Source organism: Thamnophis elegans, chromosome 1 (assembly GCF_009769535.1).
Source record: "Thamnophis elegans isolate rThaEle1 chromosome 1, rThaEle1.pri, whole genome shotgun sequence".
NCBI classification, from domain to species: domain Eukaryota; kingdom Metazoa; phylum Chordata; class Lepidosauria; order Squamata; family Colubridae; genus Thamnophis; species Thamnophis elegans.
In genome coordinates this window covers 129429722-129454633 of record NC_045541.1, presented here as the reverse complement: position 1 = coordinate 129454633, position 24912 = coordinate 129429722, and the positions used below count along the sequence as shown (strand labels likewise).

The following is a 24912-nucleotide window of genomic DNA, read 5'->3' as shown; positions in this document are numbered from 1 at the left end:
CATCGCGTTCCTTTCAATTGTGTTCAGGGAAGCTACTGGTAAAAAAACCCACTTCTCGCGAGTTCAATCAAACTTCTTGAAGTCACGAGAAGGTTTTTTTTTAACCAGGGGCTTCCCAGGACACAATGGTGAGGAATGCGACAGACCTGGAAATGTAAGAGGCGCGTCTCGTGGCCCAACACCGCCCACCTCGCCCCAATGGTAAAGGCAGCCTGCCTGGTTCCCTTCCCCGCCATCTCTTTAGCAAGGGGTGGCAGGTGGGGGAGAGAAGTGAGGGCGTGCCTCTTACCTTTCCAGGTTCGTTGCGTTCCTCGCCATTTCGTCCAGTGAATCCCCTTGTAAAAAAAAAAAACCTCATGAGTTCATCTCGTAAGGTTTTTTTTACAAGGGGCTTCAATGGACGAAAGGGTGAGGAACGCAGCAGAGCTGTCAGTCTCTGGTAGCGCTAGGATGTGCATCTAACTTCTCCCCCCCACCTACCACCCCTCGCTAAAGGGAGGCTGGGAAGGGAACCAGGCAAGCTGCCTTTACCATTGGGGCGAGGTGGGCAGTGTTGGGCCACGAGGCATGCCTCTTACTTTTCCAGGTCCATTGCGTTCCTCGCCCTTTCATCCATTGAAGCCCCTTGTAAAAAAGAACCTCGTGAGTTGAACCGTGAGGTTTTTTTACAAGGGGATTCACTGGACAAAAGGATGAGGAACGCAATGGACCTGGAAAGGTAAGAGGCGTGTCTCACTTCTCCCCCCCTCACATGCCACCCCTTGCTAAAGGGACGGCAGGGAAGGGAACCAGGCAGGCTGTCTTTACCATTGGGATGGGGTGGGTGGTGTTTTTTTGCGCGAGAAGGAACAGGCGGGAGGGGGTGATCACATTGTTGGCCTGCCGCTCTTTTTGCGGCGGGCTCTTTTTGCGGGAGGGAAGCACGGCGGGTGGAAGCAATTTGCTTCACCTGCCGCTGTTTTTGTGGTGGGTTCTTTTTGCATGGGAGGGAAGGGCGGGGGGGTGGAAGCACTTTGCTTCTCCTGCTACTGTTTTTGCGGCGAACCCTGTTTTTGCCCTGCAAGCTGTACCGGTAGGTGGTACAGTGGTAATGGTGAGGACCAATTGCACATGAGCTTAAATAGTTGGGGGAGGGCTTATTATGGCGCATGCTCTGAAAAGCTTGATTGGGCTTATTAGTAGGGCATGTCTTATTTTCGGGAAAACACGGCAGTAATCTTTTGGGCCTCTTGTATTGTTTTCAGTAAGATTGCCCTTAACTTCTTATAACATATGAGCCATAATAGCCAACTTCACACAATATGCTTAATACTAACCCCAACTATTAGGGTTGAGTTTTCATGGAAACAGATATAGGAAGGAATTCTACAAGCAAAAGCCCATATGGACATCACCCTAGCCAATGAAAGCCAGCTATGTGACATATAATACACCATCTTTATAAATTCAAACTGAAAACAAAAATATATAAATATATATGCAAACAATACTTTACTTACATCTCATTTTAAACAACTTTCAATCATCCCAAATACAACTCTTAATGTTAAAACTGCTACAATATATACCCGTGATGGCGAACCTATGGCACTCTCTGAGGGTATGCAAGCCGACACCCAGCTCCACCATGCATGCACGCGTGTCTCCCTCTGGCCAGCTGATTTTAGGGTCTCTGCCGTGCATGTGGGAGAAGTGAATGAATGCACAAGGGGAAGGCGGGGGTTACATGTTCATGCGTGGGTGGGTGGGTTAGGGAGAGTATGGTGCACTCCCCAAGGCCCATTTGTGGTCCCAGAAGGCTTCAGGGAGGCCTGCTAGGACCAAAACGGGGTGTGGGGGGATCGGATGCATATGTGTGGGGGCCAGAGGGAGCACGGGGGGTTTCATGCACGCATGCACAGGGTGCATTGCATTATGGGTGTGGGCACATGCACGCTATCACGTGCACTCATGCAATTTTGGCACGGGAGGAGAAAAAGGTTAGCCATCACTGAATTGAATTTCTCTTATGAGATAGTGTGTGGTTGAAGGAAAGATACAGCTGAAAGGATCCCGTCTTAAGTGTCTTTTATGTTGCTCTACCCTATTTTGGGTATTGCCAGTCATTCAGCTATGCTGGGTCTCATTTTTGCTTAAACATTTACAAGGGCAATGGTTTGTTAAGAACTTGGAAAAGGGAGCAAAGGGAGCAACTGCCTGGCACACTTTTCCAAACTATTCATTAGTGTTTAAAATAATCACTGCAAAGTACCCCTTGCTTGAAATGGTGCAACACTTTTGTCAAATGAACATTCTGCCCCACCTCCAGCTACTCCACTTAAAAAAATGCTTATTTGAAGCAATTTATGGTTTCACAAGACCTTCACTTTGGAAACTTCAGAGAATGCTCTTATGTGGCCTTGAAGCTTTTGAAAAATGTATGAAAACACACCATTCTTGTACGATTTTCAAAAGATTCAGTGTGTCAGACCTTTGGGCCTTCAGGCCTGCCACATTTTCTAATGTGGGAAAATGGGAGGGTGGAATATATGGAGTATGGGCGATATATATAGTCAAAATAACATTCTTCCTCAGAGTCAAGAACTCTGAGTTGGGACGGTGCCTGATTGGATCATGTGATGGAGATGTGGGTGCTGGGCAACGACTTGCACTTTCATTTGGGTGGGGAAAACCTGGAAACTTTCAGATTCGGGTTTCTCAGATGTGCCAATATGACACCTCTAATAAAATGGAACATTGAGGAACTTCAAGCCTCGGAGTCTTCTTTCATTGGGGGTGTAACTTGGAACCCTGACACAGAGGCCACGTGAGAGCGGATCTCTCATGCAACTTCCAGAGAGTCTGGGTGATGCGTGAGAGTGAACACCATTCTAGTGCGGTTTCTGCAGTCTCAGAAGATTGAGCAAGAATGGGATATGCTGGTGTATCACCTGAAAAATGACATGGTATGCCACAGGTTCACCATCACCAGACTAGACCAAAAATTAAAACATCATTTGTCTCCAGAGGTAGCAGTTATAACATTTGGATCTCTATGGCCTGGGGAAAAACAGTCATGCTTTATCAGGCTTTCTTAAAGCCAGGAGAGAAATCCATTCCACAGCACAACTGCAACTGAAAGGCATACGTCCAAGGTCTCTGCATATGGCTGCTCCTGAGAAAAGGGACTCAGAGTGAGTCCACCATGCTTGAGTTTATTGGGGAGTCCTGTGTAACTAGGGAAAGGTGATGCTGGAGATATCTAAGCCCTAAACCAGTGATGGGTAACCTTTTTGCCATAATGTGCCAAAAGCAGGGGAAGCACAGGGGGTCATGCGTGGATATACCCACACCCATAATTCTATGCACGCAACCCCCTGCACATGCTACTGCACATGCATGTGCTCATGACCCCCACCCTCCCCCCACTTTTGGTGCACGATGGACCCATTTTTTACCCTCCCCAGACTCCAGAGGCTTTCTGGGAGCCGGGGGGCGGGGGCGAAAACAGCCTTCCCCGGCGCCTGGAGGCCCTCTGCAGGGAGAAAAACGTCCCAAAGTGCAAACTGGAAGGCCATTCCTGAACTGTTCCCGAAAATGAACATCTGGTTTCCGGCACACACATGCATGCTGGCTAGCTAGTCTTCCAGTTACTGAGGCGCATGTGTGCATGATGATCATTTGGCCGGTGCACTTGCCCCTGCTCGAAAACGGAAGACCAGCTCTTCCAGTTTTCAGCATTGCCTCACGCACAAAGGCCAGCTGATTGTCGCACGCGCATGCATGCCAGAAACCCGGAGAGGAACGGGTGATGCCACGCGTGCTAGGCAACATGGCTCTGCATACCACTTCGAGCATGCGTGCCATAGGTTCGCCATCACGGGCCTAGGTGAACCAACATACTGGTTCTGAAGATGATAAACTGGATGATGGAGTCTCCCCCCCCCCACTACGTAACTTACTAAGATGATTCGTCCTTCTGCTGCATTTTATTCTTTTGTGTAAATGCTGATCTGCAGAATTCAGTGCCAGACCGACCAGTCTTTTACCTTCCAGAGAGGTATGCCTTGCTTTCAAATCTTGCCTTACATTGTGGAAAGGGAAACTCTCTTTTTGGGAGGGAAACATCTACAAGTCGAACTCACTGTGAATGCCTCAGGATGGCCTCTGTCCCAAGAAGCTGGCACCCTACTTTTCAATGGCAGACTGCGGGTGGGGGGAGGGGAACAGGTAGAAGCAAGTAAGCTATCTTGAGTTGAGATCATAGAACTTGGGATGTAATTTGGTAGGAAAAAGGGTTTACTGCTGCTAAAGATTGTTAGGGAACAAGATTGTTAAGTTTTAGTATGGGTAGTCCTTGACTTACAACAATTCAGCCTAAAATTTCTGTTGCTAAGTGAGACAGTTGTTCAGTGAATTTTGTCCCGTTTTATGACCTTTCTTGCCAAGTTGTTAAATGAATCACTGGCATGGTTAAGTTAGTAACATGGTTAAGTGAACCTGGCTTTCCCATCAATTTTGCTTGTCAGAAGGCAAAAGGTGGTCATATGATTCTGGAACATTGCAATCATCATATAAATATGAGATCGTTGCCAAGTGTCTAAATTTTGATCATATGACATGGGGATGCCATAAGTATGAAAAATGGTCATAAGTCACTTTTTTTAGAGCCGTTGTAACTTCAGTCACTAAACGAACTGTTGTAAGTCAAGGATCTGTATAATGTCTCTTTATCTCAGTTTTTTGCTGGATATTGCAAGACAAAAAAATGAAAACCGTTTGCTTTTGATTAATCTAAACTCTGGGTCAAGATAGCCACAAGGCAGATCCTCCCTTGCAGCCCCAAATTACAGGCTGACGTCTCTGCAGAAAAATAGCTGTGTAGGTGAAACAGCCCCCTTCACTTGGGAAAATCTGATAGTGATAGTGACAGATGTGTCTTGAACAGTTTTGTTCCATGGAAAAAGTAATCTGTCTATGAAAGGGCAACTGAAGGTGACTAAAGTATGTATGACCGTAATTCTCAATGACACAATTTTCTCTGATTTTGGTACTCTCCTTTAATTGCAAAAGCCACCCAGCAGCAAACTGTCACTGGGATCAGCTAGTTCAATGGTTTCCAATGTTTCTAGGCTAGTGAGCACAACTGGAATTTTGAAAATGTGTTTGTGCTCTTCCTACTAAGGTTGATTTTTTTTTCTTGGCAGGTGGACAGATTTCTGAACCACTTTTTATAATCTAAGAGGTCAATGGAAACTCAGAAACATTCTTGAAAATACTGTAAAGATGACTTGGAAGGCTGGCATTATGCATGCCACCATCTATTTTTTAAAAAGTTTTTTAAAAAAAACCATGAACAGGTACCTGGGGCAGGGAATTTGCTAAGCAGCAAGGTGGATGCAGTTCAGCGGGTACGAAAGTAGTAACCTATAGAAGTTAGTTATTTACAGCAGCTACTGTGCCAAGCAATTTCACAGGGTAAAAAAGTAGATTTTGGAAAGATGTGAGGACTTTCATCACCAATTTAGTGGAAGCTTCCTTAACCTGCACTGTCATTTTAAAATCACAATTGCCAAAATGCCCATCCAACAATTATGGTGGCTGGAGAGATGGGAACTGAATATTGGCACAAATGGAGTGGGAGGCGCTAGATTAGTTAAAAAAAGAAAAATAAAATTATAGTGACAGAGTTCACTTATCTAGATTTCTTTTTACCAAAACAAACACTCAGCAACAGAGTGGTCAATGCCTGGAATGCGCTACCCAACTCTGTTGTTACATCCTCAAACCCCCATAACTTAAAACCTTAAACGCCGTAAAAAATCCATTTTAAACTCTGTTAAAATTTCATTTAAAACTCTGTTAAAATTTCATTTAAAACTCTGTTAAAATTCCATTTTAAACTCCGTTAAAATTCCGTATACCAACAGACTTGAAATTTTAGGCCTGGATAACCTTGAACTACGCCATCTACATTCTGACCTGAACTTAGTGCACAAGATAATCTGCCATAATGGCCTACCCATTAATGACTACTTTTACTTCAACTGCAATAACACAAGGGCTGTCAATAGATACAAACTAAATGTAATCCTTTCTAATCTTGATTGCAGGAAAAATGATTTCAGCAATAGAGTACTAAATGTGTGGAACACCCTACCTGATCCTGTTATACCTTTTATCTTAAGTTGTCTACCATGGACCGCATTTCCTAAGAAGTCCCTAGCAGGCATGCATAAGCGCACCAGTGTGCCTACCGTAGGCCTACTATCCCATTTATATGTATTCATTTTATGTGGTTATGGCTACCATATGTTTTGCTTATATATATCCATTTATTTGTGCCATTTTTTCATGTGTTTTCATACTTGTTTCCTTGTACTTGTTGATTGATAGATAGATAGATAGATAGATAGATAGATAGATAGATAGATAAATAAAATAAACTGTCTAACTTTCCAAGTTAGCTCCTTTCCAAAGAGGTCCATAAAGGGGGTGTGCATAAGCCTACCAATGTGCTTACTGTCCCTGTCCTATTGTCCCCATTTATTCTTACCCATCCTGTGTTCATGTCCATGTTTATATTTATACCTGTTATCTCGTATATATTTGACAAACTAACTAAATAACTAAAAATAAATTCTTCCAAATCACCCCTTAAATGGTACTTCTTCGGTTTCTCCGAGATTTCGGGGGGGGGGAGGAGGGATAAAAGAAAAAGCAATATAACGGGTCCCGACGGAAATGAGACACTTAATCGGGCAGCAGCCTGGCACTCTTGATCCGGGATGTGGGAAAGTGCTTCATTCCGTCTCTCCTTCGTTCCCCAGGGCGGAAGGTTCAGCCACCGGGCTCGCGTTGGCACAATGCCCGGCAGTTCAGTATAAAGGTTATAGGCCGCCCGCTGGGGGGCTTTTGGAGTAAGGAAAGCCGCGGGCGCATCTTGCCGAGAGGGCAGGAGGGCCCTCGCCTCTGCTAAGGCTGCTGCTCCCTCCCTGTTCCTCCTATTTCCGTGCTCGGGGGACGCCTCGCTCGCGCGTTAAAGGAGGCGCTCCTGCCTCGCCGGTTTTGGAGTCGCAGCCCCGCTAACTGCTGCTGCTCCTCCTCCTCCTCCTCCTCCTCCAGCGGCGCGGAGCGCTTTCAACGCGGCTTTGCCTCCTTTCCTTCCACGCGACCATGACGGCGAAACCCGGGAAATTCTGGCACGAGGCGTCGCAGCAAATCGTCGCGGGCGGCTCCGCAGGTAAGCAGCCTGCTTACCTCGATCCACGCGCGTCTCCCACGCTCTGGCCTGAAGCGCCTCGGCTTCTCCCGGGGCCGCCCAGTCTCAGCCCCACTCGAGCGGCCTCCCTCCTTTGCGGCGCTCGGCTAGGCCCGCCTCCTCAAAGCAACGAGCGCCTTCCGGGGCTTCCCGGGCCCGCCCTTCCCTTCCCTTCCCTTCCCTTCTGAACGCGCTAAGGTAGTGCGGGTTCGGTTGAGGGTAGCGCTCGGCCCTGTGGTCCGTGTTACGCCACGGTAAACTCCGTGGAGGTAGATGGAGCTTTTCCCTAAACGTGGCTTGTAGAGCAAACTTTTTTAAAAAACTTTTTTTTTTAAACAAGGGCTTGTAGCGTGACTACTGCGCTCAAAGGAGTGAGTTGCTTCTGTAGGTAGTTGAAAGCGAATTGATATTAACGGCGACCTTTCTTAAATCAGCAGGGCTGGGATTTAGATACCGTATATCGTTTTGTGATGGCTAAAGGCACCAGATGTGGACTGTGGAAATCCAGCCAACCTGTTGTATACTAATTCTGCGATCTAGTAATCGCCCTGAGTTTTGGAACTCGGATCTTTTAAACCTGCTGTATCTAGATGATGTACTTACAGTTTATCCATTTTTAGAGGGTCTGTTGCTCTGTGCTATAATGTTATGTATTAATGGGATGTAACTGCTTTGGAAGATTTTGCTGTGGAAGGTGGAATACAAATGCTGTGGATCAGAAAAGCAAAGAAGGAGAAAAGGGATGTACTGAGATTAGCAGGTAGGAAGAAGTTAGGCACTCATGACAATGAAGCAGTTTTAGAACTCAGAGATAGATTAAAGGGCGAATTTAATAGAAGAAAAAGTCAAACAGGCCATAATTGGTGAAAGTAGCTGCATGGGTCTTCTGTGTATCACACAGGGGTTCTCTTAGCCCTACTTGTATGTGAGAAGTTTCTTACGTATAAAGTGTGTGCACTTTATTAATAAATGCTATATTTATTAATGTAGTATTATGTTTGTTCTGGTTCCTTTACATGTTTTAGAACCCAGGCCTTGCTCTATATTGTCTGATATTTAGGATTAGGCAAAGAGGATTGAAGGGAAGTAGTCCATTTCCAGGGCACGAAACTGGTATTTTCCCAATTTGGGCCTGCTATGTCAGCTGCAAGGCTAAGTGAAGTGGGGGCTGATAACTAAAGTGGGATTCTGATATTATAGGAGATCTACCACTGTAATGTTCCCTAGGTCTTCTTTTCTAAAGTATCTTACTTTATATTATATTTAAAAAGTCGTAGACAGCAATGTGGCTCCATGAAACTTTGAAACCAATTTTCAGTAGTGTGTAGATTTAGGAGTATATGCATTCTGTCAAGTTAAGAGTAGCATTAAACTTTGTATGACATGAGAATTGCCCTCTAAAAAGTAGATGAGGGCAGAGCCTATCTGGGGAAGGACATCTTAAAATAGGGAATAGATGCCCTAAGCATCTGTCCTTTAAGCCAGTGTTTCTCAACCTTGGCAACTTGAAGATGTCCGGACTTCAACTCCCAGAATTCCCCAGCCAGCGAATGCGAATGCTGGCTGGGGAATTCTGGGAGTTGAAGTCCGGACATCTTCAAGTTGCCAAGGTTGAGAAACACTGCTTTAAGCCATTTCCACATTCCATTCCATTCATTCATCAAATTTATATAACTTTCCATTTCACACAAAGTTACTCTAGGCATTGCACAATAAAATTAACAATTAAACATTTATTTATATTTCACACTTCTGAATTGCCCATCTCTCTCAAAGAGGGCGATATTATAAAATCATTTAAACATAATTAAATAAGAACAAGATCATGAAGGTTAAAATCAAAGGGTTAAAATTACCATATTACATGCTGCCAGGAGATCTCCAGGCCTGATGGAAAAAAATGGTTAAATGCACAAAAAAGGACACATATTTTTGGTCTAAGTCTCAGTGAGCTGGTGGTTTGGGTTAGGGTTAAACTGAAATTAAAGTGAAATTGACAACATTGGAGCTTCTTAAATAGATTCAAATATTTGTGGTTGTTGGGCAACATTGTTCCTCAACTCTGTAGAAGAATGAGAACCAAGTCATAACCAAGAGAACATATCCAAGAATTATGTTCTTCCAAACCTCTCTCTTGTTTGGAAAATATATTATTTCTTTGATGTTTTAAATTTTTCCATAGTTACATTGTCATTCTTTGGGTGAAAGTATTCATATATTATGATTGGGGTTGATAGAGGAATAATGCTGATACTGTGAGACATGAGAGTAGAGGCTGAAGGAAAGGGGTTTTTCCCCCCTAACTTTGTAATATAAATCAGGCCTGCACAACTTGTAGAGGGAAAGGGAAATATTAATAAATTATAAATACTTGCAGGCTACAAAGGAACACTTTATATGCCAGTCAGTAGTTTGGTGGTTAGCGGAGCAGCAGCTGCATTGGAGATGACAGTGGCAGTGAGGCCTGGAGGTGCTGGCCTACATGTCTTTTGGGATGGTGGCAGTTAATTTATCAACTTTTTAAAAATTTGCAGCAGGCCACACAAGGCTACTTAGTGGTTGTGTGTTGGTAGGCCTGATATAGATGAATGCAACATCTCTAGTTTGCAGGCAAGGGCTGGAACTGTTTATGATTGAAAGATAATGGCTTATAATAACTATCTTGTCTCATCAGTCCTTTTCCAACTAAACCAACTTCCACATGCCTGCAGCAAACATATTGTATTATAGCCAGTCACACAGAAAACTATTTGTTAGGTTATATAAAGGGAATGTGGCTTAATAGTCCTGGTGCTCTAGTCTTGCCCTCTTTTTGCATATCTTCCTTGGTTTTGGTTCATCTCTCTGATCATTTTTGCACTTCACTTGCTTGATGGCCCATAGGTATGTAATTATACTCATTATTTATCTATTCGTATCCCACCCTTATTATTTTTACAACTAATTCAAGGGGACGAACAAATCCAATACAAATATCCAACACACCTTCCTCCTCTTATTTTCTGTACAACAACACACCTATGAAGTGGTTGGGCTGAGAGAGAGAATGATTGGCCCAAGGCCACCCAGTGTATCAGAAAGGTGTTCCTCCCATCTTCTTTCCTGAACCAAAGAATTAAACAGTGGCCCATGAACTTGTTTTTTCAATTCTCAATTGCTTTATGGAGATCAAGAGTTTAAATGATACAAAAACCAAGTAGATATAGGCAAGATTCATCCAGGAAAATTATAATTTAAGCATACAAGAATAAGCATTTTTACTTACGGTTGCACTGCTTTCATTTTGCCACATTTCAGACTGGCACAACTCTTTAATAAAATTTCCATCCATTGAATAAAATTTAATTTATAGCAAGATTGATAATAAAATACAGATGGAGTGGTGTTTGTATTGTTTGGATAAGGACCAAAAGAGTGCTCAGGTCAACTGTATCCTCCACTTCGCATTTCATGGAAGAAAAACAAACAATAATCTAAAAAATGATAAAAAGTAATTTCCAACTACAGTTAATTAATTATGAATTAACTTTTTATAAGGACATTATATCACTTTTTCAGATTCTTAAGCCCTTTCTAATATAAGTGTGATTGTTTACCATGTCTTTGTACCTGTGAGGTGTTTTTTTTTACGACTACAGCAAATGGATTAGAAAATCATATCTATGACCATTAGGAAAGGGTCTTCATCTACTGCCTTTATCTACTCTTTCTCTCATGTTTCCCTCTTTTCAAACTTGTAGTTTAAATAAAGGTAGCCTGATGTAATTATTTTAATTAGTAACCCCTATGTCTGGCCAGATGCCAAAATCCTATCCTTACCCAGCCAAGCTTAATCAGTCACTTCGGTTTACTTCTTTACTTGTCCTCTTGAGAATTGAGCCAATTCTTGTTAATAGAACTCCACATGTCCATCGTAAAATTATTTTAATGTCTTTATATCATTCTAAAATTCCATAGAGCTCTTCAAATTTGAGTTTTCTACAGCTTGTATATATTTGCCTATCTTAACATGATATGTGAATTCTGTGTGGTATTTTTCTTTACAATTTAGTGGGTATATTGTTCAAACCCAAGTATAATTATGGTTTATTCAGAAGGTGTAGTTATAAACAAAGCCTGGCTTAACACAGAAACATACCTGTTCCATTTTCTGTGAATATACCTTTGCCTTTTCCAAATCTAATTCTTCAGGGAGGTTTAATAATGTGTTTATAGAAAGCTAGACTTCCTCATATTGTTCTTCTGCCTTAGACAGAACAACTAACCTCCTTTTCCCATGTTTGATTTCTTCCACTGCTGTAGGGTGCCAACCTTCTAGTAGTTTCTTGCATTGTCTTTCTGCAAATGCTTCATTAGTGAAAAGCAGATAGAGGGTAGATCTTCCTCCTTAAAAGTCATATGCCCACATTAATTTAGGAGCAGAACAGAGAGCAGTCAAGATAACATTACTCTTAGAACTGATGGACGTTTGATTTGTTGTCAAAGCATAGAAGGAGTAGTGATGGAGGGTAGAAGAGCTGAAGTTCTCAACCTCTATATGGTATCTCTGCACTTGTACCACTTTAAATTAAATAGTAAAAGCACTTAGACTTATTTACCATCCCATAGTGCTTTACAGCACTTTTTGAATGATTTACAATGCCAACGTATTACTCCCAACTATCTGGGTCTTCATTTTACCAACAATGGAAAAATGGAAGGCTGAGTCAATCTTGAGCTGGTCAGGATCGAATTCCTGGGAGTGAACAGCCTGCACTAGTGCATTCTAACCATTGCATCTCCAAGGTTCTTAAAGAGTAGCAGCAGTACATCAATATTGAACATAACTTGTGGTTTGATTAAAATAATCATTTGTTATGAACAGCATTGTGCTTTTCATCCAAACCATTTCATTGCTGTGTAATTGTGCAATTGGCTACTGTTATCTACAGTGACACTGAATTTTGTTTGCTTATTTGAAATAATGTACCAGGGAAAGACTTCCTCAACATATATTAATTAACTTGAATCAAGTGTATCTGAGGCAGTCTGCAAGAATATATTTCTTTGGCTTTAAATGTTCTTTTCATTATATGAAACTATATTTTGCTGTTGTTTCATTCAAATTAGATAATTTTGTTTAGTACTATTATATTCCTAAGCCACAGCTGGACACCCAATACCTACTACATACCTTAGAATAAGTCATATTCACTTGCTTCTGAATAGACTTGCATGTAATTGTTAGTTGCTATGTATTTCAGCAGTTCACTCATTAAAATGGTTTTATATACATCCACTAAACCGGCCACTAGATGGCAGTATAACGCTATTTTAATACTTTTAGTAAATTCAAAAATTGAGAAAATATCAGTTTTCTTCAGAGATGGGTTGCAGGTGAATGGGGAATATCATTTTTATTTAACTTCATGTAAAAAGTAGACTAATGATAACATTAGATATTAAAATTGCATCTTTATGAGAAGTGAATATTATTGAAAACATTAAAAATCCATTAGCAATAAATTTTGAGTAAAATCATTAGAGATTTGATGGATAAAAGAGGAGAGCTTATTTAGTTATTTGAAAAGTTATGATCTTTGGAACAGTTATGCTGGACTTGCTCTGAAAAATCAATTAGCTGAAGAACTGCAGATATTAGACTAACAGACTATATACCATAGAATAGACTGAGATTTCATGAACAATAAGGATAAATGGCCTAGGGAAAGGATAGAGGATTTCACACTGCCCCCTCCCCTTTTAAAGCCACATAATAAATATTGAACTTCTCTTTCTCCATTCATTCCTCCTACACATTCTATTAGAAACATAAGACACCAGCAAAAGAACTTTTATTCCTTATTTGATCTGATTAATAGGATGATTATAAGTGATAAAACTCACTAGTTGGCTACTTTTGTCAGTATCAGAATTTCCATTATCAATCAGTTTGTTCATATTCTAAAAGTCAGATACTCTCTAAGGCCATAAAGTAATCAAATACTTTAATTGTCTTCAAATCTCCCCATAATGCGATTTGATTCCGTTCTTTAAACTGCCCATACTTGGCTTGAAGGATTAATTCAATCAAGTCTTTAGATTGCTTGCTACATTGCCAATCAATTATTTACAGGGCATTACTTAGAGGTTTTGCTTCATTTTCTTCTAGCAGCAAATGGTCAAATATCACTCGCCAACTCCAGTTTAAGAAGTATAAAATAAAGATATCTTTAATTAAAACAATGATAATATCTTGATATGAGTCTGCAGCCCGAAGTGCTCCAGAAGTCTGTGTAATACGGGATCTTTTAATGTCTCTTTGTAATTCTTTGCATCTCTTTATAACAAGCCCATAAAAATAATATGCTATGTTTAAATCTTTTCAGAAGAAGATGAATGTGTTCAACCATTAACTATTTATTAAATCATTTCTGTGGTGTTCACATCAGGTGATTCAGCATAGCTTACAAAAATAAGAGAAACATTAATCAACTAATACAAACTGCATGTCTCGTTTAAATTAAGATAAATAGTGATCAGAATTGAAATCTTTAACTGATCAGTCAGAAAAGTCTCAGCCCATCACTGCCTTTCCAAAGGCCTGCAGAGTTGAGGCTAATTGTATGCTGGTGGAAAAATTGTTCCAAAGGGCAGGAGTCACCACTGAGTAATTGGAGAGAGGGTCTTAAAATACACAGCATTTCATACAATGGAATCTTGTGTTGTAGTTGTCATTTTTTGGTACATAAGTTATTTAATATATTAAATTCAGTTTGGAAATTTATTAGTGAATTTAGATGCTTGTATTCTTTTTCAAGACAATGATCATAGATATTCTCCATTTGCAGTAAGATCTCAGATACTACAAAATAGGAGGGACATCCATTCCCCCATCAGTTAACTACAGTCAGAAGAATTCACCTCTATTTCTGTATTCTGGTGTAGTTTTCCTGCCAGGACTTTTTTAAAATTTGGATTGTGTGTATTAATTTATATATTTAATTTCCCATTTGTTTCTTATTGTTAAGTAAATTGATTTAAATGAATAATAGAAGACATAGTTAGCCTTTTTAGCGCATGAGAGAGGTATGCATTTCTTCTTTTCTCCTCTTTTCTCCTTTTTATTGTTTTCTTTTTCCAACAGAAACCAGAAAAAAATGAAACAATATAAAGATTATATAAACCAGCGTAAAAGAAACAGAGATTTCAAAACAGGAAACAATAAAAATCAGGAGCAGTAATAATCATGGCAATAAGCAGGCATAATTCATAATGATGAAATAGGAATAAAATTCTGAAGTTCTAAAATGCAAAATGTTGCTTAAAATCCTGAGAAGAGGCTAAGGTTTTCCCAAGCACTAAAAAGATCATAACATAAGTTGTATGGAAACCTTTGTGAAGAGTGTTTCACAACTCTGGAGCTACCACCAAAAGAAGGTTTTTATATTAAGTATGTTAAATAGCTTTGTGGTTAACCAAGAGAACTGAAATTAGTGAACTAAAATTTAATAAATATTAGTCCCTAAGGTCACATATTTTAGCAAAGATGAAGATGCCAGCTCACTTCCCAATGTCTGCACTATTTTAATTACATAAGGACCTTGGCTTCTTAAGATTCGGTCTTTTCCTATCTTTTATGTTAGGTTAGTAATGAATGCATATATAAATGATACAGAAAAGGTCTGACTAAATTCTATGGGTTCAATAATTTGATATTGAACTTCTCTTCCACTCAAATATCACTCTTTTTTTTAATTGTACATGTCACTAATTTGGTAGGAGTGTTAGATAAAATTGCAGTGTATTGTGGAATTAGGAAGTGCATAATGCTGCATTGTTATACTAAAGTAAGGATGAGAGAAAAATCATAAAAGGGCTAGAAGGTGGATCCATTCAGAGCCACAGCGGACTTCTAGCTTATAAGTGGTCACTGCAAGGGATAACAAAAAGCCAACTTGAAGCTGTTTTTTGGTTTCTGGATCAATATTTCTAATTTTTTTCTTAAACTTTTAACTTACATTGAAATGAATGAAAAATAAAATATTAAGGCACTAACCTTAATTTTTGGCTTGTTCATAATCCAGGGCTTTTGCAATAGATGAAATTGTGGTATTTGGAAGTGGAGGTACTATTCTACCTTTGGTCTGCATGCATCAAAAGGCATTTCTGCTTGATCTTATCTCTTCGCCAGAGGGATGGTCCATCTTTTCAAACTAGGTGCCCTTTGGATAACTAGAACAGGATGTTCAATGGTGATAACTTTAAGACTTGTGGACTTCAACTCCGAGAATTCCCAGTCATGGGGAATTCTAGGAATTGAAGTCCACAAGTCTTAATGTTGCCAAGGTTGGACAACCTCTGTATTACAGCACCCTTTCTGCCTGGGAATTGCGTAAACTGCAATCCAAATTGCACCACATAGAAAAAAAATGGATCTGAGATTGAAGTTATTCTTCCGGTTGCTTTGCAAACAGATTTTGGTGATCACCCAGTTCTTCTATTATAATATTAATATTAAAGTACTAAAATTGTCAATGCACAGGCCTTGTTCCCAAGTATTGAATCGTGGATATTATTCAGGATTAGAGTAAATATAAATCAATGTCATATTCTTGGAAAGAAACTATTTTACTTTAATGTCAATAAACTTTAAATTCAGACTTTTTTATTAGAATAAATGTTTCCTCTTAAAATGCATGATAATCATAATCAAGAGAAAATTTGTTCTGTTATTTATTTTCTAAATGATTGTACATGTTTAGCAGACTTTTGATTTAAATCCCTATGGATATATTGGAGACAGATGTTTAGATGACCTCATGTTTAAAGTAATGTTATATTTGGACACCAGATTAAATTTTCCTTAAAATCTTTCCTTATAAGTGAGACTGTTTGAGTGCAGAAACTAATCAATGTTTTATCTTCGAAGCATACCACTTTATTAAATAGCATTTTTAACATTTTGATTTTTTTTGCATCAGTCTGTATTTTAGAAAAGTTCTGATTATGCAACAGTTGTTTACATATGAAAATAAAGTTTCTGACTGGAAAAGTTAAATGAGAAACAGATTTTTGAAGTCACTTGAATTTGAATGCAAGTTTGCCATGTCATATATATTTCTCCCCTTCCCAAAATGGTATAAGTTTGCAATGAGCATTTTATAATACTGACAGTAGAAGGCCCTCTAATTCTGAATGTTAAATATTTTATAATTTAATTCCATGAATAAACAGAAGAATTCTAACTATGTTTACATAGAAGCAAGTCCAACTGATTTTAATAAAACTTTTAAACAAAGTGTTTAGAATTTCTGTAATTTACTGTTTAAAGTCACAAAGTAGCAGATACGTATGTTGGATTTAAAAATTTTAAAATGTAGAACAATTGCAATAATTACCCCATGAAATATATCTTTTAACTTGAAACTTTCAAAATGATTAACTCTGCGTGGTTGAAATGTCTTATTTTCATAAAAACAGCAGTCTTTTGGAAGGAAAAATTAATAAATTCAGCATGTCAAAGGTTTTTGTGGACTACAGTCCATTTAAATACAGAGAGTCGCTTTCTGCAATGGGGGTACATAAGGAATTAGAAAAAATAGTAAATGAGGAAAATAAAATAAGGTTGCCATGTTTTGTTTAATCATGGTTTGTTGAAGCGATAACAGCTGATTTGCACATCATGCTAAGCCAGATATAAGCAGGCACAGAACATCACAATCTTGAGTGTGGTAGTTTATAATATAGTTGCTCAACTATATTGTCCTTAGGAGCTGAATTATTGTATTGATGCTTCTGCTGCCAGACACATTTTCCATTTTTATATATAATATATATTTCCTTTAAAAAATAAAGCACACAAAAAAAACAATGGTTAATTTATTTCTAGACAAGCATTTATATTTATCATTAAATTACTAGAATTCATTCAGAGAGTTAGACCTACTGTGTTCAACTTTATTTCATTTTTTTTTTTTTGCCTGACATTAGCTTTCATGCACTGATCAATTATGTCCACTTATTTCAGTGTTTCTCAACCTTGGCAACTTGAAGATGTCCGGACTTCAACTCCCAGAATTCCCCAGCCAGCATTCGCTGGCTGGGGAATTCTGGGAGTTGAAGTCAGGACATCTTCAAGTTGCCAAGGTTGAGAAACACTGACTTATTTCATCTGTTTTGTCTTCTTTTCCCAACCAAAAGAATGGATTAAAGTATAGATTGATGCTTGATAGCTATAGAACCATTTCAAATTTATGTTCCCACTCCCTTAAGTGTTTTTTTTTTTCAAATCAGGGGAACCTGATAAAATATCAGTATAAATTTTAACGCAAAAATTCCCACTCCTTATCACAAGAAGGATATTGCGGTGATAAGAGATGGAGGTGATTATCTCCACGGTGGGCAAAACTTTTTAGACATGAGATTTTAACACTAATGATGGGTGAAAGAGAAAAGGAGACTTCGCTTTAATTAGTGTCTTAATTAATAATTAAGTATTAGCTTGTCCTCTGAAAATTAAAGCAGGAGATCACATTTTAATCAGACTGTTTGCACTTCCACTGAGCTGGTGTCTCGTATCATGTGTATCATTACTGTATTGTGAAACCGGCCAGGGAAGCTGGCCTTCCTGACTATCTTCCAGTATTTGTATTTGCTTTGTGGCCAGTTGCCTGAGAAATAAAACAGATTTTCTACCATCTCTGGGGTAGAGGAACAGAAAACGTTTGTGTTATCCCTCTCCAAACCTGTCCCCAAAACTGCAAGAAAGACAACCAAGAAACCAGCTTTCCCCATTTTTTTCACCTCCATTTGAATGTACAGTATTCATTTGAGTGACGCGTAACAGCCTAGTAAGTACTTGCAGATTTCAGGATACAGGTAAACTAATGTTTTGCCCCTAGTTGATATAACGTTCTGTTCTTTTTCTGCTAGATGTGGCAGCAATCACACGAGAGAGAATTCAAATTGCTGGCTAGTATCTAATGCTTCCCTTCTCCTTCTCCCACTTCTTCCTATTCCTCAGTTTGAGATGCAAAGTTGAGACAGATCAAACAAAGTGAGCTTACACTGGTCTCTCTTCTCCAAAGAGTCACTACAGAGATAGCCTGAAGTAGTGTATCAGGCAGTACAAATGCAAATAGGTAAGTCTGTATGACCAGGCTTAAGTGGCGCATAGAAGGAGATCAGTTCATGTTTTGATAGACTCCCTTTTTTCTGCAAGGTGAAAATGTTGCCTTTTTCAATATGTGGTTAATTGTGTTAGGGGGAAAAATCAGTTTCTTTATACTGCATTGGAATGAGAAGAAATTGGGACCTTCAGAGCAGATATCCTTTAAAGGATAGAATTGTGGAACTTTATTCAGTTATTAAATTTATATGCCACCCATCTCACTGTCAAAAGAATCTGGGAGGTTTGCAACATCTAAACGCAGTCTTAAAATCATTGAAACACTTAATCTTTGTCAATTTTAATATTTAGTAATTTAAAAAATTAAGAAATTAAAAGACACTTGTTCCTGGGCAGGAAAGCTATGGCAAATCTAGACAGCATACAAAAAAGCAGAGACATCACCCTGCCCAAAATGTGCGTATAATCAAGCCTATGGTTTTCCCAGTTGCAATGTATGGCTGTGAAAGTTGGACTATAAGGAAGGCTGAGCGCCAAAGAATTGGGGCCTTTGAACTATGGTGCCGGAGAAGACCCCTGTGAGTCCCTTGGACTGCAAGGCGATCAAACTGGTCAGTCCTAGAGGAAATAAACCCTGACTGTTCTTTAGAAGGCCAGATCCAGAAGATGAAACTCAAATACTTTGGCCACATAATGAGAAGGAAGGACTCACTGGAGAAGAGCCTAATGCTGGGAAAGACTGAGAGCAAAAGAAAAAGGAGACGACAGAGATTATGGTGGCTGGATGGAGTCACTGAAGCAGTAGGCGTGAGCTTAAATGGGCTCCAGAGGATGGTAGCCAACAGGAGGGCCCGGAGGAATGTTGTCCATGGGGTTGTGAGGGTCGGACACCACTTTGCAACTAACAACAACAACAACCAAGTTAAAAAAACAGAATATACCAGAGGGGAGATGATATCTTCCTAATGCACCAATCGCCTCCCTTCCTTACACAAAACTTATTTACGACATTCCCAGTTGAAGGAATAAATTTGAAGTTTCTAATATCTTCCCTCCTGAGATGAAGTTCCTGAAACTATTTAGAGAAGCCAGGAAGTGATACATTCTTCTGTTTTCCTTCCTTTTGTTGCAGCTCTAATTGTTCCAAATATTTCCTTCTTGCATCAAAGGCACTTTTATTTATTGGTTTCCACCACTTAATTTCTTTTGTGCATTGAATTTGCTGAATGTGAGGTGAGGGTTAATACAGACCATGCGGCATGGGGCTATTACTTAATTTTTTAACAAGGAAAACATTTCTAAGTCATTTAAAAGGAAAATGTGTTGTAGCATTTAAAATATGTTATTATACAATTGTTATTTGGGTGAACTGAATCGCATGTATCTTTTTCTCTCTTCGGTTTGTATTAAAGCATTATATGATACTCAGCTGTCTGAAGCTGGCACTTCTAAAACTTGTCGGGCTTTTCCCAACTCTGTCATTTAGAGAGAAAGAGCCTTCAACTGCATGTGTAGTGAAAGGAATACTTTTACTAAAGCCAAGTGGTTGCAAGGTAGAAAAAGCCAGATCTAAAGTTTGAGCACAAAAGTTGCCTATTTATTTTCCCCTTTCCGTGTCTTCCCCCAACTATCTCACTTGTGTTCAATTGAATTCAAACAAATTGTTTTGGTAACAGTTCTGAGGTTTTGGTGGGCTCGGTCATGGTCCACATTCCATTCCCATGGTTGTGACCTTGGGGTTGGTTGGTCGATGTCTCTGGCAGGCACTTGAAGTGGTTTTGGTTTCTTTGTCTTCCCTCCCTACTTGCTAACTCCGTCCCGTCCCCCCCGCCGCCAAGGATTCATGGCACTCTGGCATCAGCGAAGCAGTGATGGGGCAAAGGGGAATTGTATCACTGACACCTTCAGTGATTGGTAATTATTATCCATTTTTAAAAATTCTTTTATCATTTTTATCCCTGCCTTTATTATTTTTATAAATAACTCAAGCTGGCAAACCTAACTAATTCTTCTTCCTCCTATTATTTTTCCCCACAACAAAATCCTGTGAGGTGACTTGGGCTGAAAGAGAAGGCCCTAACGTTATCCAGCCAGCTTTTGTGTCTAAGCAGGACTGGAACTCCCATTCTCCTTGGTTTCTAGTCTGGTGCCTTAAAGCACTAAACCGGCTCCTATCATTGACTGCTTATCAAGAAGATTAGCTACTGTCTGCATTCAAATACTTTGTTTTCTCTTAATCCATATCATACATGTGTCCTCCTTCTTTTCTGTTGTAGCCCAACAGTGGCCGGCTGAGCTGTTGGTGGAATCTGAAAGCGATGAACACTATGGGACTGCTCTGGAAGCTGAGGAAGACTCTGGGGGGGGGGTGTTCAGAGTCAGAGCAGGGACTAGAGAGGCCTGTTGGTCACCAGATGGCGTCTGAGTGAGGGAGCAGTGAGGAAGAACAGAGGGACGCTGTCCCTGATATAAATATGCGTAGAGCTGCGAGGAGGAGGGAACAGCTTTGGAAAATGGGTCACAGAAGGAAATAGGAACAGGTGGCTACTGATTGGCCCCTCCCAGAGAGGTTATAAGTGGGGCGACGGGAGGGGAATTTTGCAGGAAAGAACAATTTACTGATCCAGCCATAGAGAAAGATTGGGAGAATTTCGTGAGTTCAAGCCTTGTTTCATAGAGATAGCTTTCTGGGTTCCCTGCCAAGGGGTTGCTTATCTTCTTCCTTAGTTGTGGCAGACAGCCAAGTCTGCGTCTGTATATATTGTAGAGGCTTGGGACAGAACATTTTCTTTCTCATATTTTACATGCTGTAGTTTGCAGGAACAACTCTGATTATAGGGATGTGATCAAACCTTAGTGTTTGGATTCAGATAAAATGTTGCATTATATTTGATTAAACAAAAACACTGCATTAATTCTAGTTTCCAAGAGTGAGGAAGAATTGGATCCACTTGGACAATTCACTATTTTATTATCCAATATTATTACTCAAACAATGAGGGTCTGACTAAGATTTTGCTCTCAGATGTGCAGAGTAATTGCTCAGTGATAAGACCAAGATTGGCTTTAGGCTAAGAATGGGTAGACACTAGCCTAGGGCTGTGATGGCGAACCTATGGCATGTGTGCCACAGGTGGCATACAGAGCCCTCTCAGGGCGTGCAAACCATTGCCCAGCTGAGCACCTCCCACTGACCAACTGATTTTCGGATATCTGCCGTGCATGTATGGGGAGTGGGGCACACATGCAAGGGTCACGTGCATGCATGGGGGAGCGGGGGTTGTATGGGCATGAGTGGTGCACACAGATTCCACGCACGTACATGGGGGTGCATGGGGGCACACGCATTACATTATGGATGCATGTGCATACTTTTGGCATGTGACAACAAAAAGGTTAGCCATCAATGGCCTAGGGCATCAAAGTTTAGGGAATGCCAGTGATGCCCTTCCGTCTGACATTCTGAAAATGCAGAACTTCAAAGGGAGGTGGCACCATCAGGCAGTGAGGCTTAAATGTGCCATATACCCTTAAATTGGCACTGGATAAGATACATACTTTTTATACAGAAGGCTGCTGGGTTCAGCTACTGGCCTTTCTGGTTAAAAGGGTGATTTTAGTGGTTGAAGAATAACTAGGACTGTAGAGGCCAAGGTTAAGTCTACCATGAGCCACAGAAGATCACTGGGTGACTTTGACCCAATAATTCTTTGTTAGTCCAACCTATCTATTCCAGAGGTCTGCTGGGATAAAGTGAAAAGTGATTCTCCAGTAAGATTTCTTGAATTTTTGGAGGAAATACAGGATAAAAGTGAATTATATGAATCAAATAAATCAGAACTAAGAAGCAGATAATAAGAGAAAACTGCTCAGCATTATGAATGTGCTCTCAGTCATGGCGTATATAAAAATATAGTCTTATTTTATATAATGCAACTTCCTACCGTGTTTTCCCGAAAATACAACCTGTCCTGAAACTAAAGCCTTGCCACATTTTTCATGTGGGCAAAAATATAAGCCCACCCCCTAAAATAAACCCCCTGGACAACCCCCCTGCCTCCAGCCAGGCAGAGCACCGCTCACTGATATAGCGATATCCTGAAGGTGCCAAGCCGCAGGAGCAGGGGGGGAGAAAGGCGCTCATATTGCTTGCTGCCTTCGGGATACCACTCGGTTGGGGAGTGGTGTTCTGCCTGGCTGGAGGGGGGAATTGCTCGTGAGCTTGGTCACCTCATGGCTGCTTCACCCCTGAGTCTGTGCCCGGCTCTTCGGGAGCCATTGCGCAAGGGAGCAGCTGCCTGGCAACCCCAAAACAATAAGCCCTCCCCTATCATAAGCCCAAGGCAACATTTTGTAAGTAAAAAGAAAATAAGACCCTGTTGTATTTTCGGGAAAACACGGTCATTCCTACACACAATACTTACATTTTATTGTGTGGTAGAGCAGGGGTAGATTTTTTTCGAGGGCTGGATCAGCATTGTAGTTCTCTGTAAAATGGCCGGGTGGGGGGGGAGCAGGGGGAGAAGATGGGATGGACACCTCCTGCAGCACCCTGCCAGCCCTCTAGATTCTAATTCTAGATCTGTTCTGGCCAACAGGGTGCTGCAGGAGGTCGTCCAGGCTGAAAATGGGGCATGGACAGCCATAAGTGCATCCTCTCCTCCCGTGCCCCATTTTGGCTACCAGAGGCACCGCAGGCCTGTCCTTTGCTATTTTCAGACCAGGCCTGTGGGTCGAATCTGGCCTGCGGGCCTTCAGTTTGACACCCCTGTGGTACAGCATTATTAAAATAAATGCTGGTTTTATACATAAGCCTTTTGAATAAATTATACTGAGCTGATCCTGCCGGAATGGCAGTGAAAGAGATTGCCCTGTAGCAACATTCTGCTAACAGTTTGCAAGTGATTCAAGCATTTGAGAACCACGTTGAGTTATTTAGTACGGAAAAGCCCAAGGATTATGGTAACAACTTTCATGCAAGTCTTAACTTTTATGTTTAGAGTTGTAAGTAATCGAAAGGCTGCAAACCAAACATATAGTACATTTTCAAAATATAGATTTTGTGGGAGATTTGGGAAGCTGCCTTTTTACAATTTTCTGTTTCTTTGTTTGTTTGTTTGTTTCCTTGGTAAATACTAATGAATTTCAATCTAGCTGAAATTTAAGATGATCTCCAGATATTCTTTCTGGCCGCTGTCAATGCCATTCCGTTCATTATTTTATTTCAGATTAAAAGTTGGTGCTTTGATTTGGTTAGTCTGCATTGTAAAAGTTACTTCCTAACCGAACTATAATCAAATTTGTCTATTCTAAATAGTTGCAAATGTAAGCATTGTTGGTTTGTACAGTGCTAAAGATATGTTTACAAAGGAAGTACATTTTGTTGAAATGTGCTTTATTTTCCCATAATCACATTGATGATCATCTTAAATGGGATTTGCATGTCCAGCACCTCCTCTTGGGTTCACCATTCTTTTTTTCCCTCTGCTCAGCTTTCTTCATTCTAAAAACACTTGTTGATTAAACATCGAGCATGTTCAATCCTCATAATGGTACTTTTTGGAGTACCTTCCTCCACACTTAATCTCCCCACCCCTTTAATCATTTATGGAAATCTTAGGATTTCCCCAAGCCTTTGGAAATGTTCTCTTTTGTTCTTGGGTGGTGCCATTTTGGCTACAAATGTCTAAACATAAAAATCAAGGAGTTGATATATCCCAAATAGCTACCAGTACTATCCATTATAGGGTGGGATACAAATAAATAAGTAAAATAAAAAGTATGCTTTTAAAAGAAGAAATTTGGCTTTTAAAGAAGTGAAACATTTTTTTATTTAAAGCTAGCTCTGTACTGCCACTAAAAGTAATGCCTCATGCTTTTGAATACATATTAAAGGAATTCATTGCTAAAAAAAAAATTCATGTGAATATTTTGCATGCGAAAACCAAGCCAGGTTTGGAAATGATGAATACATGTTTTATAAACACATAACCCTCATAGAAAAAATATATTCCACATTGAAATTGGTTTTGTTCCATCTTCTGCTGGCTGAACTCTCTCCCTCCCTAACCAAGTGGAGCAAAATAAAGAGTGGCATCTCATAAAAATAGCTACATATTTGCCCAATGTCTGCAGGTATTTCTCTTCTGTTTCCTATGCACCAATTTTAGTAGAATAAGCAGAAATAATATGTACGGTATATATGTCAGGCTGCAGATTGGTTACATATTTCATCAAAAATTTCCTACGAAAAAAGAAGGAAACGATGCACTGAATTTTGTTGAAGCTGAGTAATACGTCAGTTATGAAGATGGTTCATATCTAGTTTAAATGTAAGTCTTGTAATTATGAAATATAATTCAATCTGAATTAGTTTTTTTGTCAGTAAAAGTGTGGTTTTGGTAATTTAGTGCCCGAGAAATTTGGTAACATTTTGCAACATGGTTTAAAATAATAATTAGTTCTTCTATAATCTCTGAAACATAGTGAGTTGCCACATTAAGTGAAGGAATGGAGAACAATATAACTGAATATCATCATTTTCTCTCCAGCCATATAAAGG

At 39.9% G+C, this 24912-nt stretch overlaps 1 protein-coding gene across 1 annotated transcript in view; it reads left to right on the top strand.

Annotated features, from left to right (window-relative positions):
* Positions 1 to 6558: 6558 nt before the first annotated feature.
* The window catches only part of SLC25A21 (solute carrier family 25 member 21), a 285555-nt gene continuing 267201 nt past the window's right edge, over positions 6559 to 24912 (top strand). Inside the window, exon 1 of the mRNA XM_032230978.1 lies at positions 6559 to 7222. Within this exon, the coding sequence (XP_032086869.1) occupies positions 7156 to 7222 (67 nt within the window). The 5' untranslated portion in view covers positions 6559 to 7155. The remainder of the gene's footprint in view (positions 7223 to 24912) is intronic.